Raw genomic sequence first — 15196 nt, forward strand, 5'->3', positions numbered from 1 at the left:
CATGTTTGGGTGGGGGTTGTGTAGAGCTTGAAAAGCCCACCTATGAGCACCTGCTGCCCCGAGAAGCTGGTTATGGTTAGTTTTTATCAATTACGTACTCCTAATAAAGTACTGCATTAGAAGAGGCTGAAAGTTAGGGGTTTGGATCGACAATTCATTTTGGTTAGAAATTCTTTTTTTTTTTCCTGAGGGTTAAGTGACTTACCCAGAGTTCACAGCTAGGAAGTGTTAAGTGTCTGAGGTCGAATTTGAACGCAAGTCCTCCTGACTTCAGGGCTGGTTTTCTATCCACTGCCCCACCTAGCTGCCCCTTGGTTAAAAATTCTTAATAGAAGAATTAAGATTTTTGTCCTAGGGAAAAAAAGGTGCTACTTAAATTCAAGAGATGTTTATTTTTTCTTTTTAATAATAATAGCTTTTTAAAAAAAATACATGTAAAGATAGTTTTCCCATTCACCCTTGCAAAGCCTTGTGTTCCAGATTTTTTTTCTCCCTCCCTTCCCTAGACAGCAAGTAATATAGTAGAGGTTAAACATGTGCAATTCTTCTATACATATTTCCACATTTATCATGCTGCACAAGAAAAATCAGACCAAAAGGGAGAAAATGAGAAAAAAAAAAAAAACAAGTAAACAAACAAGAACAACAAAAAGGTGAAACTACTAGGTTGTGATCTGCACTCAGTTCCCACAGAGCTCTCCCTGGGGGCAGATGGTTCTCTCCATCACAGGACCATTGGAACTGGCTTGAATTTCTTCGCTGTTGAAAAGAATCAAGTCCATCAGAATTGATCATTGCATAGTTTTGTTGTTTCTGTGTACAATGATCTCCTGGTCCTGCTCATTTCACTTGGCATCAGTCTCTCCAGGCCTCTCTGAAATCATCCTGCTGGTCGTTTCTTATGGAACAATACTATTCATCCACCATAACAGCCATCCCCCAGCTGATGAGCACCCACTCAGTTTCCGGCTCCTTGCCACGACAAAAAGGGCTGCCACAAGATGTGGGCCCCAGAGATGTTTATTGAGCACCTGCTGTGGTTCCAAAGACCTCATCATAGAGGGCTAGCAGTCTTTTGGATTGGCCAGGACTGTATTCACAGTGGTGAGTGGAAGCGAAGGAGACTGAGGCGAGAACCAGCTGGAGGCTTCCAAGAGCATCCAGGGAGAAAAGATACTTGCTCGGGGGAGTCAGGGACAAAAGCTTCTGCAGCATCTCCAGTTTGGGAAAGTACAGGAATCACAGGAAACTTGTGTGAATAGGAGTACCCATTTTACAGATGAGGAAACTGATAGTGAGGGGCAAGGTGACGTGAGAAAGGAGTGGACTGCATCCTGGAGTTACTGTTTACTGTCAGTGAGGGGTTTCTCCTTCCCTTTCCACCTATGTAAAATGAGTATTGGACTGGATGGCTTCTCGGGGCCCTGCCCGCTCTCCGTTCTCACTTAGGCACACTAGTGAGTGTCCGAGCCGGGCTCCTGTGTTCTCTGTCTTCTCTTTAATGATCGGTTGTAAGCATCTCTTTGTTGGTTGGGCTGATTCTAGTTCATCTGAAGACAAGTTGATTTAACGTTACGGGAAAATGGGGTGCATGTGGTTTGAGTTTGCCTTTTTGGAAGGGGCTTCAGGAGCAGTGGCGGGGGAGGGGTGCAGGGCTTGCCTTGAAGATGCGGTGTCCACTTTCCTTCCTCTTCTGTGGGCAGCGAGTGTTTACTCTGGATCGGTTTCGTCGGCTTGGGAGACTCTGCTCTGCAGTTTCCTGGTTCAGCGATGAATGCTCAGAGACCGGGTTGCGGTCAGCCTTTCTAAGTAAAAAGAAATGGCAAGCAGCCCCTCGCTAATCTCCGAGCAGCCCAAACCAGAATCCGGCTTGATCATTGGAGAACCTTAGCGTGGGCTGAGGTGAGGTCAGTCGCTGATGTTGCTGGGGTGCTGGGACGGTTCCTTTCCTTATACTAGCCCTGGGAAGGTTGGAGCTGATGGTTTATTGCTGACCCATTTTAGAGATGGGCAGACTGAGGCTTCCAGGACTGAGGTGACTTACTTAGCACAGCTACTAAGTGAGGTTTGAGGGCACCGACTTCCCAACCCCATGGACCGTAGCCAGCCGGACCTTTCTGTTATGTACTATTTCACAAAGTCTGTCCAAGTCCCTGCCAAGTTCCTGCCTCATAGGCTTCCCTAGGAGCTTTGGGTCCAGTTGGGGCTTCAGGAACCACATTTGCTTTTCATGTGCTGGGTGCTCAGCAGATCGGAATACTTAGCACTTTTATAGAACTTCAAGGTTTGCAAAGATTTACATGTTCAGCTCATTTGCTCCTTACATTAACCTTGAGTGAAAGGTGCTGTTATTAGCCCCAGTTTCCAGTTGAGGAAACTAAGACCCAGAAAGGGTGAATGATTTCTGTCTGAGGCAGGATTTGAACCCATCTCTTCTGACCTAGGTCTGGGGCTCTCCCCATTGGCCACCTCCCCAAGCTGTTTAGTCAGTTGAAAATTGATTGAGCCAAATAACTGAAAGTCTAAAGCAGAGCAGGTGTGGGGCGCAGTGGGCCCACCAGGGACTTTCTGTGTGTTTTGTCTCTATTTGTGTGCAGATGCTCGGGGACTATTTCCCAGCATCTCTGGGTCCCAGAGCTGAGAGGGACCTCCCCGAAGGGCCCGCTGCTCCCAGGGCATCGCCTGGCCGCCTTGGGCCACAATGGGGCTTCTCTGTCGCCGCCCCCTGCTCCCCGGGCCGGGGAGACCGAGGCAGGTCCTGCTTTCCCGTGTCCCTCCTCAGACCAGACAGGGCCCTGCCTCCAGCTGACCTTTGTCAAGCAAACTGGTTTGAAAGGGAGGAGCTTGTTCCCAAGATTTGGCACCCCATGGGTTTCCAACGAGTAAGCACCTTGTTTCTCTGCCATGTTGCCTGGAAGCCCCAAGAGAAGCGCCTGGATTTTAGCGCTGCCAGGGAGCTGCGGGCACGGAGCCTGGACACCCCGAGGGCACCCAGAATGTGGCGGTAAAAAGCCGCCAGCCTCTGAGGGCCTCCACAGGGGCTTGGAGGGCGGGATCCCAGCCCAAGCCCAGGGAGAGGCTGCCTCCACCTCTCCCTTGTGACCCGGGCGTTCACCTTGGTGGCCATGACCTCCTGGGCCGGTCACTGTGCTCCCGGAGAAGAGGCTCGAGGTCAGGTGACCCGGCCTCCTGGCCACCCTGCCAGGAAGTGGTCCAGCAGGCACCAGAGCATGAATACCAGCTTTCAGCTTAGAGTTGCTGGGGAGGGAGCAGACATCCGGGTGCACAGCTGGGTGGGGGGCCCATGTGGGTCTTGGAGACCCCCGAGGTGTGAGCCCCCAAGCTGGATGGTGGTGCCGGGACAAGGTGTGGCTCAGGGCCCCGCTGGGGGAAGGGCCGAGGCGTCCCTCTGGGTTGGGAGGCTCCAGGGAGGTTTTGGCGATGTTAGAAAAGCGTAGGAAAAAGTGGGGCCTTTCTCCCCAAGCGCGCTGGCGTCGGAGTCTCCCTTGGTTTTGCCGTGTCAGGAGACCTTCCGGCAAGTCACCGAGCGCCCGACTTCTGAGCATCTCCTCCCCGGCCGGCATTTGTGTGTAAACTAGTCGGGGCCGCGCTGCTGGCGTTGTGAGCTCTAAAACTCACGCAGAAAGAGGCCTTAAAGCAGCGGGAGTGCGCTCCTGGGGGGACAGGGAGCCGCCGCCTGTAGCAGGCACGTGGCCAGACGGGGGTGGCGGCCCTGAAGCTGCCACACGGGCTCAGGGTCTGATGGGGGCAGCTAAGGGGGCCCGGGAGTGAGGGGGGGTCACAGGCGGCCCGGGGGAGACTGGGAGGCGGCCTCGGCCGGAGTCACATCCTGAGAGTGTGAGGCAGATCCCATTTTTTCCATACCTCCTCATCCTGGCTGACTCACTTGACCTCCGGGAGTGAAAGGGGTGGAGGGAGGCAGGGCTCTCACTGTCAGGAACAAGGAGCCCTCGCTCGGGGGCCCCCAGGCAGCAGGAACAGATCTGGGGGCAGCGCTAGCAGGGAGTGGGTGCTCAGGCCGGGAGGGGGGGCATCAGCTGCTAGAAGCCTCGGCCGGCCCCTCTGACCCCCGGGGCCTCAGGCTCAGGCCTGCAGAGCCCTTTCCTTACGGCCCAGGGAGTGCAGCAGCCCCCTCCTCCCCCGGGAAGAAGGCTCGCCTTCCCAGGGTCCCGCTGGGGCTCAGCCCCCGGCCCATCTCGCCTTTGGGCCCGCCGACCTGCGCTTTGCCTGCGCGCTCTCCATGATGGGAGCTCGGCCCTTGGGTTGGCGACTGAATGAGGCTGGCTGGGCGTTGGAGCTCGTCAGGGTAATCGCAATTAAGGGAGGCTGCTTTTCTTCCAGATGTGCTTTGACTGTGGTGCCAAAAACCCCAGCTGGGCCAGCATCACGTACGGGGTCTTCCTCTGCATTGACTGCTCCGGCACTCACCGCTCCCTTGGGGTTCACCTGAGCTTCATCCGGTAAGTGACCTTTGCCTTCTTGGTCCCGTGGTCCAGGCTACGCCCCTGCCCTCAGATTGGGGCCCCCACGCCCCACAGTGACACCTCGGCCGCCAGTCTGGGACTTAGCGGCCTTTCCACCGACAAAACCTTGGGCGTCCTTGATGTCCAGTCACCCGACGGGCCGAGAAGTTTGGTGGCCGGATTGTTGGCCACGCGTGAGGGTCCGTGGTCAGTGAAAATGGGAGCGGGGGCCCCGTCAGAGGCACGGAGAACACTCCTCGCCCCCGTGTCAGGGCCAGCTTGTCTCCGGGAGGGACGGCGAGGAGCCGAGCCCACCCAGCCCGGCCGCCCATGGGCTGTCCCTCTCCGGGCCTTCAGTTTCTTCCCATTGCACAGAATGGCTTCTCGAGCTCCCCGGCCTTAAGCTCCGGGGCACCGAGCTCGGTGGGACAGTCCCGTGCCCAGGGGAGGCCCTGCACAAGTGAAGGTGTGAAGGTACCCGTGTGCCCCGGGGGAGCCTCCCCTCAAACCTGTGCTGGGGGTACCGGAAGGGCCTCCTCCTTCCAGGGCCCCAGGGGCGGTGGGCTGCATGGCCCAGCCTGTGGGGACGGCCTCTGGCTTCATTTGAACCCACTTCCACGTGCTGTGGTTCGCTGCATTCCTCGCCCCTGCCCTCCTGGGCACGCCCCCTGGCACCTCTCATACTCTCAGGATGTCCGAGGTCAGAGGGATGTCAGTCCCCCCATGGCACAGACCAGTGAAGCGAGCGCCCCCCAGCCCATGCCAGTGCCCCGGGAGGGCAGGTGCCTGCTGCGCCGTGGGTGGCTCTCCCTCGCTGCCCTCTGGGCCGAGAACAGGGCAGCTAGGGGAGAGGGGAGGCTCCTCGGGGTGTGTCTTTCTGTGTCCTCCTGCCGTCTTCTCCCAGGATCCCTGAGGAAACCGAGGGCGGGGAGGGTTGGCAGCCTCTTCCCTTTCCCCCTCCCCTCTTGCAGAGGGCTGCTCACCTGGGAGGGTCCGGCTCTCGGCCCTGCGCCCTCTGCACTTCCTGTTCTCATCGCAGTTTGGGGAGGATCTGAGCCCAGTTTCAGCTGCATCATCGTTTTCCTGCATCTCTCTTCCCCAAAAGAGCTTTCTAATGTCTAGAACAGTCTGATTAGACTGTGCATTTTCTAGATGCAGCCCCGGCATGTGGCCGGGGTCATGGAGCTCCCTTTCCTCTTCCTTTTTCTGGGTACTTCCTGACATAGAGCTTTACGCCAGGGCCCAGGGCAGGGCGGGGAGCCGAGGCTGGGGCGGGGGTGAAGGACTCTGCCCTCTGCTGACCAGCGCAGAGCCCTGGGACCTGCCGGCCGGCCTCTGTCTCATTTCCCTCCACATCAAGGACCTGGCCGTCTTTGCTTTTCTCCCTCCTTCTTTCCCTGCTCCTTAGGCCAGAGGCACAGCCCCAGCCCCTCCATTTGTAGGCAGGATCAGGGTGTGTTGAGGTGGAGGGAGAGCACAGTAGGTTGGGGGGCAGGGAGTTGGGCTGGTGTTTGCAAAGTTGCAAACAGGGTCTTTGTGGTGGTCTTTTAAATGTTCTTTTGCACTTTTATTTTGTTAAATTTTTCCCAGTGACCCTTTAATCGGGCTTGGGCACTACTGGGGAATTCAGCGTCTCCGGGGCTCCCGGGCCCTTCTCTATGGCCTTTTCTGCTCCTCCTCATAGCCTGTGTTCACCAGTTAAATGAGGTCCTTCTCTCTGTGAGGCTTGGTAAAGGGCACCTGTTCACCCCCAGGTCTCTCTGCCCTTCACTACTTGCGTGATCGTAGTGAGGTTACGTGCTAGGATTTCCAGGTTGAGCACGGCCACCCTCGCGCTTCCAGCTCTCCTCCTGCCATTCAGCCTCCACCCAGCTGTGGGAACAACCTTCCTACAGCAGAGCTCGGCCTCCCGTGCTCCAGCGGCTTCCATAGCTTTCTGTTGCATCTTTGGGTCAGTGTGCGAATCCTTTCCAGCCCTGTGGTCGCTGCCAGAGCTGTGAGGGCACAGCCTTAGCCAGCGGGCTCCACCTCTGCCTGTCTAAAACCCCTTAGAACCCCGTCACTGAGAAGCAAGAGCCCCTGATGACAGGCCCGAACAGCGGGGAAGGGCTCTTAGGGAGACACAAAGGAGATCTGTGGGACAATTTACCAGGAACTAAGGGAGAAAGCCTGAAGGTCAACTGCTCGTCGTGTTCCAAAGCTAACATGAAGGTACTTTTCTAGGGGTCAGGGCTTTGTAACAAAGAGCAAACACAATAACTGTAATACGACAGACAAAAAAGAACAAAGTACCGGGAAGTATCGTAATGACCTTTCAGCTGGCTTCCTTACCTATTGTTTTGGGTTAACCATCCACTGCATGAAGCCATCTCTTCTGGGAACATTTTCCCATGGAAACGCGGTGTCACTGGGGTCTGGCCTGCGCCGTGTTCCTCAAATTGTCCAGCTTGGTCCCCTCCCGCTCAGATTCACCGCCTCTGAGGCAACATCTTGAATTGAATGTCTGGTTTTTTTTTTTTTTTTTTTTAATTTTACTGTAGCTTTTTATTTACAAAACAGATGCGTGGGTAATTTTTCAATATTGACCCTTGTAAAACCTTGTGTTCCAAATGTTCCCCTCCTTCCTGCCACCCTCTCCCCTACATGGCAGGCAGTCCCATATATGTTAAATATGTTAAAATTGGATGTCTGTAGTCAACAGCACCCGGAATGGGCTTCCTGTCTCCGTTGCTGCAGATTTCACAGAGGTGTTTGTTCCAATAGATTGACTTTCCAAGTTCCAAGCCACTTGTGGAGGTTTCTGAAGTTCTATGGCTTAGGCCTGTTCCTTGTAAGACTTGGTGAGTCTTTTACAACCTCAGCTTGTTGGCCTTCCAGGAAGGCCTTCGTTCATGGGAGAAAGCCAATGGGATTCTGAGAGAGTTGCCCTTAGGAAACCCATCAAATTAAGCTGCTTCTTAAGGTATCTGTTACAGGAGCAACCTGCTAGTGGCTGCTGGGTGTTATGGGGCCACCTGCCAATGGCTGCTGGGGATCTAATTCTGACCAGCAGAACAGATCCCTTCGTGTGAGAGGATGATAACGATACCAGGCTGTTGCCTTCTCTGACCTCCCTCCTCTTCCCTCTTGCCTCCTGTTTATTTCATTCCCAGTTCACAAGCAACATCTGCGTCAGTAAAGGCTGATTGGCAATTCCTTCAAGTGTGGTGTGATTCACAGTGTGGGGGCTTTCCAATGGACCTGCCCCTTAATAATGGTACAGTCCCCTTTAACCCTTTATAGGCTTTCTGAGTTTTGCACTTAGGCATCCTCAGCAGGTATCTTGCAGACTTGAAAAGTTTTCACTTCCACATATAATTAGATCTTTCTCTCTTTGCCAGAACCCTTGCCATTGCAGATAATGCTGTTTATAATCTAGAAGAAGAGTCTTAAAAAAATCTTTGGGGACCCAACTTTGTAAAAATAATTCCTTTTCTCTCTTGATATTATCAGAGAGATCTCAAAAAGAAAAAAAAAATCACAATTTAAAAGTTTCTTTGCAACTAATTAAAGTCAGGACCAGCAAGTGGATAGAGCATCAGAAGGACCTGAGTTCAAATCCAGCCACAGCCACTTAATACTTACTAGCTGTGTGACCCTGGCCAAGTCACAACTCCAGCTGCCTTGCAAGAAAGGAGACATTAAAAAAATAAAGAGAACTATTTAAAGCCAATCCATATCTGAGAGCTCAACCCAACTTGAGATTTTATAGACCATTTAGATCATATGCCAAGCTCAGGTATCAAGGCATTTGGAAATAGACCTGAAGGAGAGATAGCACTTTGCTTTCCTTCTTTCAGTTATGCCCTCCAGTTCTTCCAGGATTCAGTTTAAAATATCTCACTTAGGGCAGTTATCATCTTTTGTTATTTATTTTCTCTGGCATAATAACAGGTTTCTCAGGCTCCTAAAACAATCAGTTATCAAGAGTCTTCTTAGGATATTCTTTTATCTAATGGAAAATGTTTGGGAGCCAATCGCGTATATAAACAGTCTGATCGGATCGATTTTCTCAAGCTGAAGGTTACTTTTGCATTTAAGATAGCATCCGTATCCCTTGATGCTTATGTTAGGAAACATCTTTATTGATATTTTGCCTTTATTTTGATTTTTCTTTGAGTTGCTGAAACATTTGGAGTGGAATAAGGCTTAAAAAAGCTCCCTTAAAGTCAGTCAATAAACATGAAAGTTTACTATGTTCCTGGCTCTTGCTAAGCTCTGGAACAAATAGGAGAAGGGACCCTCTGATGCCATCTACTCCCTGGAATCCAAAGATGGAGAGAAATCCGGCAATCAGAAGACATTTGTCCCCGCTTCCTTGTGCTGGGGACACGTGACTTTGCTTACACGGCCTTCGGTTTCCTCGTCACTGGGCCCGAGCTCTCCCAGCCCCTGCTGGGGCCAAAAGATTTCAAAAGGAGCAGGATTGACCGGTACTGCCCTTGGCGATCTTTCCTTCCTCTTGGTCAGCTTTCTGTAACATTCTCTGGCTCTTCTCTTTATAGGCAAAATGGCGGAGGGAGGTTGGTTTTTCTCTTATTTAGGGCTAGGCTGTGATGATGTCTTGAATAATCCCCTAATAACTGGGGCTAGTAGGTGCTCAGGCAGCTTTTGGTAAATGAAAAATTAAGAGACTGCCCACATTTTTCTCATACTTTACCCAATTTTTATTTAGTAAACCTCCTAATGGTTTGGAGATTAGGGTCTGAGGTTTCTCTGATGTCTGGTAAGTAGTGCTGGCTGGCTGGCAGCCTGGGACTCTTGATCTGGCTTACCATTGTTTGGAGGGAGCTTCCACTCCCAATTCCCCCTCTTGGGTGGGGATGGTAGGTAGAGGCTGTGCTCCCAGGAGGAGCTGAGTGGCTCCTCCTTCCTGTTGTCACCGAGGGGCACCCACCTGGAGGAAGTCGGGCAGGGATTTCCTCCTGCTGGTTGAGAGCTGGCTATGGGAACATGAGATGGGTGGGAGCTGAGCTGTGTGCAGAAGACGAGCCAGTTTTCCCAGCTGCCCTCTCTGCCTGCCCTTCATCTCTCTTCTGCTGCCCGGAGGAAGCTCTCTGCTTGTCTTGCCTTGCCTTTCCCTTGAGCACGGGTGAGGACTAGGAGCCCATTCAGTTGGACCTGGGCCTGCATCCTTTATTTTCTCTGCTCCACAATTCAGAGACACCATGTCTGAAGTGGAAGTGGATCCTAATGCCAAAGCCTTGGGATTGCAGAGTTCTGAAGCTCCCAGAAACCTTCAGGTTAACTCCCCCACCCTCACCCCCATACACACACACACTTGAAGTTGTGCTGAAAAACTATGTTAAAGCTATGAATATTCTCTTCACTTAGGTCTACCGAGTTGGACTCTAACTGGTCTTGGTTCCAGCTGAGATGCATGCAAGTTGGAGGGAATTCCAATGCTGTAAGTGTATCTCGGAACTGGAGGGGGGTGGGGGTGGCCAGCCCGCTGTTTTTATGACTGTCTGATAACTAGGTTGTCATTTTATTACTGTACACGGCAGACGTCCAAGAGTGGCCACACTCGTCTCTAAGAGTATACTTGGCTTAAAGAATTCCAGGAAAGGGAGACTGAAAATAGAATGTAATTTGTGTTGCACCTTCAGACAGAAGGTTATAGAGGAGGCAGTTCAAGGGTCAGATCCAAAGAGAGGAAAGACTTCCACATCATAGCCATATCTGAAGTCTCCAAAGAGGCTTAGCCACTTTCCTCCCTTCCCCTGCTTTTCCTTTTTTAAATTTTTTTATTTGTTTGCCTGTTTATTTATTTATTTATTTTCAGTAGTGCTTTTTTCTAAATAGCTTTGAACATTTGTTTTTGTAAGACCTTGTGTTCCAAAATTTTCTCCCTCCCTCCCTTAGCTTCTCCCCCAGACAGCAAGTAATCTGATGATATAGGTTAAATATGTGCAATTTTTTAAAAACATATTTCCATATTTATCTCTTGTGCAAGAAAAATCAGATCAAAAGGAAAAAAAAACCACGAGAAAGAAAAAAACAAACAAAAAGGTGAAAATACTCTGCTTTGATCCCTAGCCAGCCTCTGTTCTCTGTGCATGTGGATGCTATTTTCCATCTCGAGGCTATTGGAACTGCACGGCCCCTTTTAGATGGAATGCAGCATCCCAGATGGGGAGGATCTGCTTTTGGAAGGCGGCCTGCTAAAGGAAAGTGGCAAGAGCCTTGGACTGGGAACCGATGTCTCATCGGGACTCATCGCTGGCCTTTCCATGCACCCGTGCACGTGTGCGTGCAGACACGCACACGCCTGCAAGCTCTGCATGCACACGCAGGTTTCTGCTTTGTATAGACTCTGACTTGGAAGCTGAACCTCTGCACGAGGAAAGGCGGCTGGAATTGAGCTGTTTATAGTTAACAGTTTATTAGCCATTTCCTCTCTGGGTTGAGAGCTAGGCCTTTGGGTCAAGGACTTCTCCCGGACTCCAGACTAACTGGGGTCACAGCCCTCCCTGAAAGATCCAGAGTCACCCGGCTGCCCCATTTCTGAAGGAAATCCAAAAGTTGGGCAAGTCTGTAAATGTTCCTGATAGGTGACAGTTAATTAGATGCACGTTTGTCTTTGTCTTCACTTGAGTACACTTTGCTTCGAGTTCTGGCAGAAATGAAGGTATAGAAATGGTAAGAAGCCAAGACCTCCAGCTCAGGACTTCTGTGAGACCTAAACCAGCCCAAACAGTGGGAGGATGTGCCTGAAGGCTGCTTTGCTCGCACCCTTGGGCTTTGGCTGCCCCCCGTGTGAGGCACACGGAGCTTTCAGCTGGTGATGCCCGCGAGCTTCTGGCCACCACGGGAAGGCCCCAACCCCTGGGCTCAGGTCCTCCTTTGACGCCTTCTGCCCATGTGGCCTTGGCCAGTCCCTGCACCAGCCTGGGCCTTCTGTAGAACGAAGCTGCCCTCCAGGATCCCCTTCAGCTCAAACTCTATAATCATTCCAGTGGATTGGCTTCTGCTTCCAAAAGTGACCAGCCACAGCTTATCAAGCAAGGGCTAGACAGAGACTTGGAAGTTGTTACAGTCAGAGAAGCTAAGACCCAGAGAAATCCCGTGGCTCACCCACCATCACCTGTATCATTCAAACTGCATCTCCGTCTCCTAAATCTCATCTGGGCTGCACCAATGTTAGAGGGGGAAGGGCCCTTGGCCATCAAGTTCCAATACGGCACTGTCTGATGGGGCCCAATCTCACGGCCTGTCAACATCTCTTTGGAGTTGGACTATCAGCTCTCCCTCCCAGCCTTTCTGTTATCTGCACATTTGGTAACTGTGCCTTATACACGATTAAAAATAATCAATGACACATGGGCCAGCCCAGGTCACTGGGGCATTTCTGTTAAGCTGACTTTGAAACATTAGGAACTCCTCTGGATCTGACCTTATAACTAGTTCTGGATCTACTTGTGCTCACATCTAACCCACAGAGAGCACATAAGCTACTTTATCAAACACTTTAATAAAATTTAGGGCCCCTGGGCAGTGTTTGCCTGAACTTTCAGGCTAATAATACTGTGACCGGCTGTGCTGAAGCCAGCCTGGCTCCTTTGGGGCTGCTAATTCCCTTTCTTAGTGTTCACCTGCCATCTTTTAATAATACATGTAATGTTTGGCCAAGAATTGAAGTCAAGATCACCAGCCCATAGTGATTCTCTTCTCGCTGAGAATTAGGACTTGACCCTTTTCTATCCCTTTCTCATTCTCCATGATCTTTCGTGTCTACCAGACCTTTCCATTGGTTCTTTCAGGATTTGAGGAGGTTGCTCATTTGGGCCTACTGAGCTGAAATGACCTCAGCTCCTTGTGAGCTCCTCATAATCCTAGCTCCAGCATGGTGCCTGGCATATAATAGGCCCTGAATAACTGCTTGTTGACGAATCAAGGGCAATTAGGTGTCCTCTTATTATCTCTTCCCTATTAGTCATTTTTGTTTTGTCATTACTAGTCCAAAGGTGGCTCTCCTGAGCTGAGAAAACAAAGCAGCAGGCCTCTGGTTTGGGGCTGCTCCATGCCCATCTGGGGTCCTTAACCTGCTGTGCCCCTTGGCTTCCCCACTGTGTAATCTTGCTGCTGCAAGCCTTACAAGCTATGTAAAAATGCCAGGGCCCTTTGTTAAGTACCAGAGATTGCATTTTTGAATTCAAGTACTATATGCTTGGGTACTGGAGCTGGATTCTTGATTTCTTACCGTTTCTATACCTTAAATTCTGCAGTTGTAAATGGATTCCACGTTTACTTTTTTTAAACTGAGATTTTAAATTTTTTTTTTTTTGCTCAAGTCTCCCAATAAATGAATTGTGAAATAAATATTTTATATCATCTTTTTTCAATGTAAGCCTCGGCTTCTATTACTGATTTCATTCTCTATTTTTTAGTCTTCCTTCTTTCATCAACATGGCTGTACAACAAATGATACCAACGCCAAGTATAATAGTCGTGCTGCTCAGCTTTATAGGGAGAAGATTAAATCTCTCGCTTCCCAAGCAGCCCGGAAGCACGGCACTGATGTAAGTATACAAAGGATTTCTAGTTCAGATAAACATTTCTTCCTGTTGGACATCCCCGAGCCTTGCTGCTTTCCACATGGGCAAAGACACAGTGCTGGGGCAGCCCTCCAAGGCCGGGCTCACTGAGAAGGGGCAGGGAGCTCAGCCCAAATGGCCAGCCTCCCAAGCGCAGTGGCCTGGTTAGCATGCGAGGGGCATCCTGGACAGGAACCAACTTTAGCCTGTGCTTATCTCTTCTGCCCTTTGGATCCCAGCACTGTCATGTTGCCCCTCGTGTTGTGGGATCTCTGCCACCTCCTGCCTCACCACGACTGATGCTGCTGGTTGCTCTCGCCACCTTGCTGCCCAGCTGTCCCATTTACATTTGGCCTGGGCTGCAGCTCCTAGCTGGCTCTACTCCCCAATCCCCAATGCAGTCTTGTCCCTGGCCCTTTTACATCTTTTCTGGTGTGTCCAGGAAGGGAGCTCACAGCGGATTGTGATTCTGAACCCGTCCCTGAAGTGGAGAAACACCTAATTAATACATAGAGATTTAAGCACTTTCAGATAGAAGGAAGAACACACAGAGAAGCCTGCTCTGAAACCACATCTGGGTTACATGCACCTTGCTTTTGTAAAAGGCCTGTATTACATTCTGCCGGTGGAGCCTCTTGCATTTCCTTCTCTTCTGGTGTTCTAAAGGTGTTCAGTGACCTTGACTTTTCTACTCCTTTGAGGGCAATAAGTTCAGGGTAGAGCATCGTTGAATCTCTGGCCAAATCGTCCAGATTCTCACAGCCTGGGGCTTGTTGGGTTGAGGGCTGTCCGTTGTGATGTATGAGGTCAGGAGGAAGCTGTTCTGCGTGTAAGAACAAGGCCAGTCACCCTCCAACTGTCAGGCTCCGACCCCCAGGCCCAGCGCTGACCCACAAAAATTGGACGCTCAGATGGAGGATTTCACCTGGTCTGTGGCAAGGAAGATGAGCTAGCCTTGGCTTCAGTTGGACCCAGCACTCTTTCTTCTGCCTTGCTGGCTCTGGGCATGTCACTTGCTGTCTGGGTCTCTGGTTCTTCCTCCATCTAATCAGCTTTGAGGAGAGACAGAATCAGCTTCTCAGCAGCTTCCCCCTCCATGCTTCTTCTTTCTGCCCCCAAACCTCACAAGTCTGTTGAGTTTTTCCTAAGACAGCATGGAAGTAGTCATGGGGACAGAGAGATTTGTAAGGAGACAAATGGGAGAGGGAGGCAGATGCCTTTTCTGGGCGATTCAGGGAATAGCAGTACCATTCACAAAGATCGGGAAGTTTGGGGGGAAGGGAAAAGGATGAGTTTGAGTTTGAAGTGCCACAAAAATCTTAAAATGCAGATGAAAATGATAGCAAGCCAGGATTATCAAGAACAGAACGTGGCCCCCGTGGCTGCTGAGAAGGATTAAGAAAGTATCTGAAGCTGCTCCATTTTTAGAAGTGAGCGGTTATTAGATTTGGAATATTGCCAGAAATCCTACAAACTATTCTTTCAAATTGTTTTTGGATACACAGATCAGTTTTGCTCATTTGTTTTTTTCTCTCTTAAAAAAATCCTTTTATATAAGATGGCTCTCTGGGAGGAGAGATCAAGGGAGAAGTTGAGGTGCTCCTAAAACCAAAGATATCAATAGAAAGGTATTTTAAAAATAATAACACATTATAGTATAACATGGGATTTCATAGTTCACAGTGTATTTTCCTCCCAGCTGGGTGATATAGGTAGCACAAGTTTTATTTCCATTGTACAGAAGAGGAAATTGAACCTCAGATTAAGTTACTGGGCCTCAGACTGTGTTTCTAAGCTATGGCTTTGTGGATGGCCTAAAACTGAGGGGTAACCTGGGTGCGAGGCTCCCAAGCATTGGGCAGGTTTTTGACCCTGCTCTCCTGGCTCTCCTCCTGCCTGATCCGTCTTGCGTGATCTTTTTGTCTGGATCTTCACCCAGGTTGTATCTTTAACTGGGGATGTCCCTCAGGGTTCCAGCCTCCCAGCTTTCTTTTTCTTTTTGACATCATCTCTCTCAGAGTCCACATCTCTGGGCCAACACTACTCTCTTCAGAATTCCCAGCCCATGTCACCAACTGCCTTTTCCATTACTACATTTAGATGTTGTGGAGACATTTAGAATTCAGAAGGACCGAA

At 50.5% G+C, this 15196-nt stretch overlaps 1 protein-coding gene across 1 annotated transcript in view; it reads left to right on the plus strand.

Annotated features, from left to right (window-relative positions):
- The window catches only part of ARFGAP3 (ADP ribosylation factor GTPase activating protein 3), a 37323-nt gene that overhangs the window by 2258 nt on the left and 19869 nt on the right, over window positions 1-15196 (plus strand). Inside the window, 3 exon segments of the mRNA XM_051962255.1 lie at window positions 4363-4481; window positions 9858-9930; window positions 12914-13045. Of these exon segments, the coding sequence (XP_051818215.1) occupies window positions 4363-4481; window positions 9858-9930; window positions 12914-13045 (324 nt within the window).

The sequence above is a fragment of the Antechinus flavipes genome, chromosome 5 (genome assembly GCF_016432865.1).
Source record: "Antechinus flavipes isolate AdamAnt ecotype Samford, QLD, Australia chromosome 5, AdamAnt_v2, whole genome shotgun sequence".
In the NCBI taxonomy this organism is placed as follows: domain Eukaryota; kingdom Metazoa; phylum Chordata; class Mammalia; order Dasyuromorphia; family Dasyuridae; genus Antechinus; species Antechinus flavipes.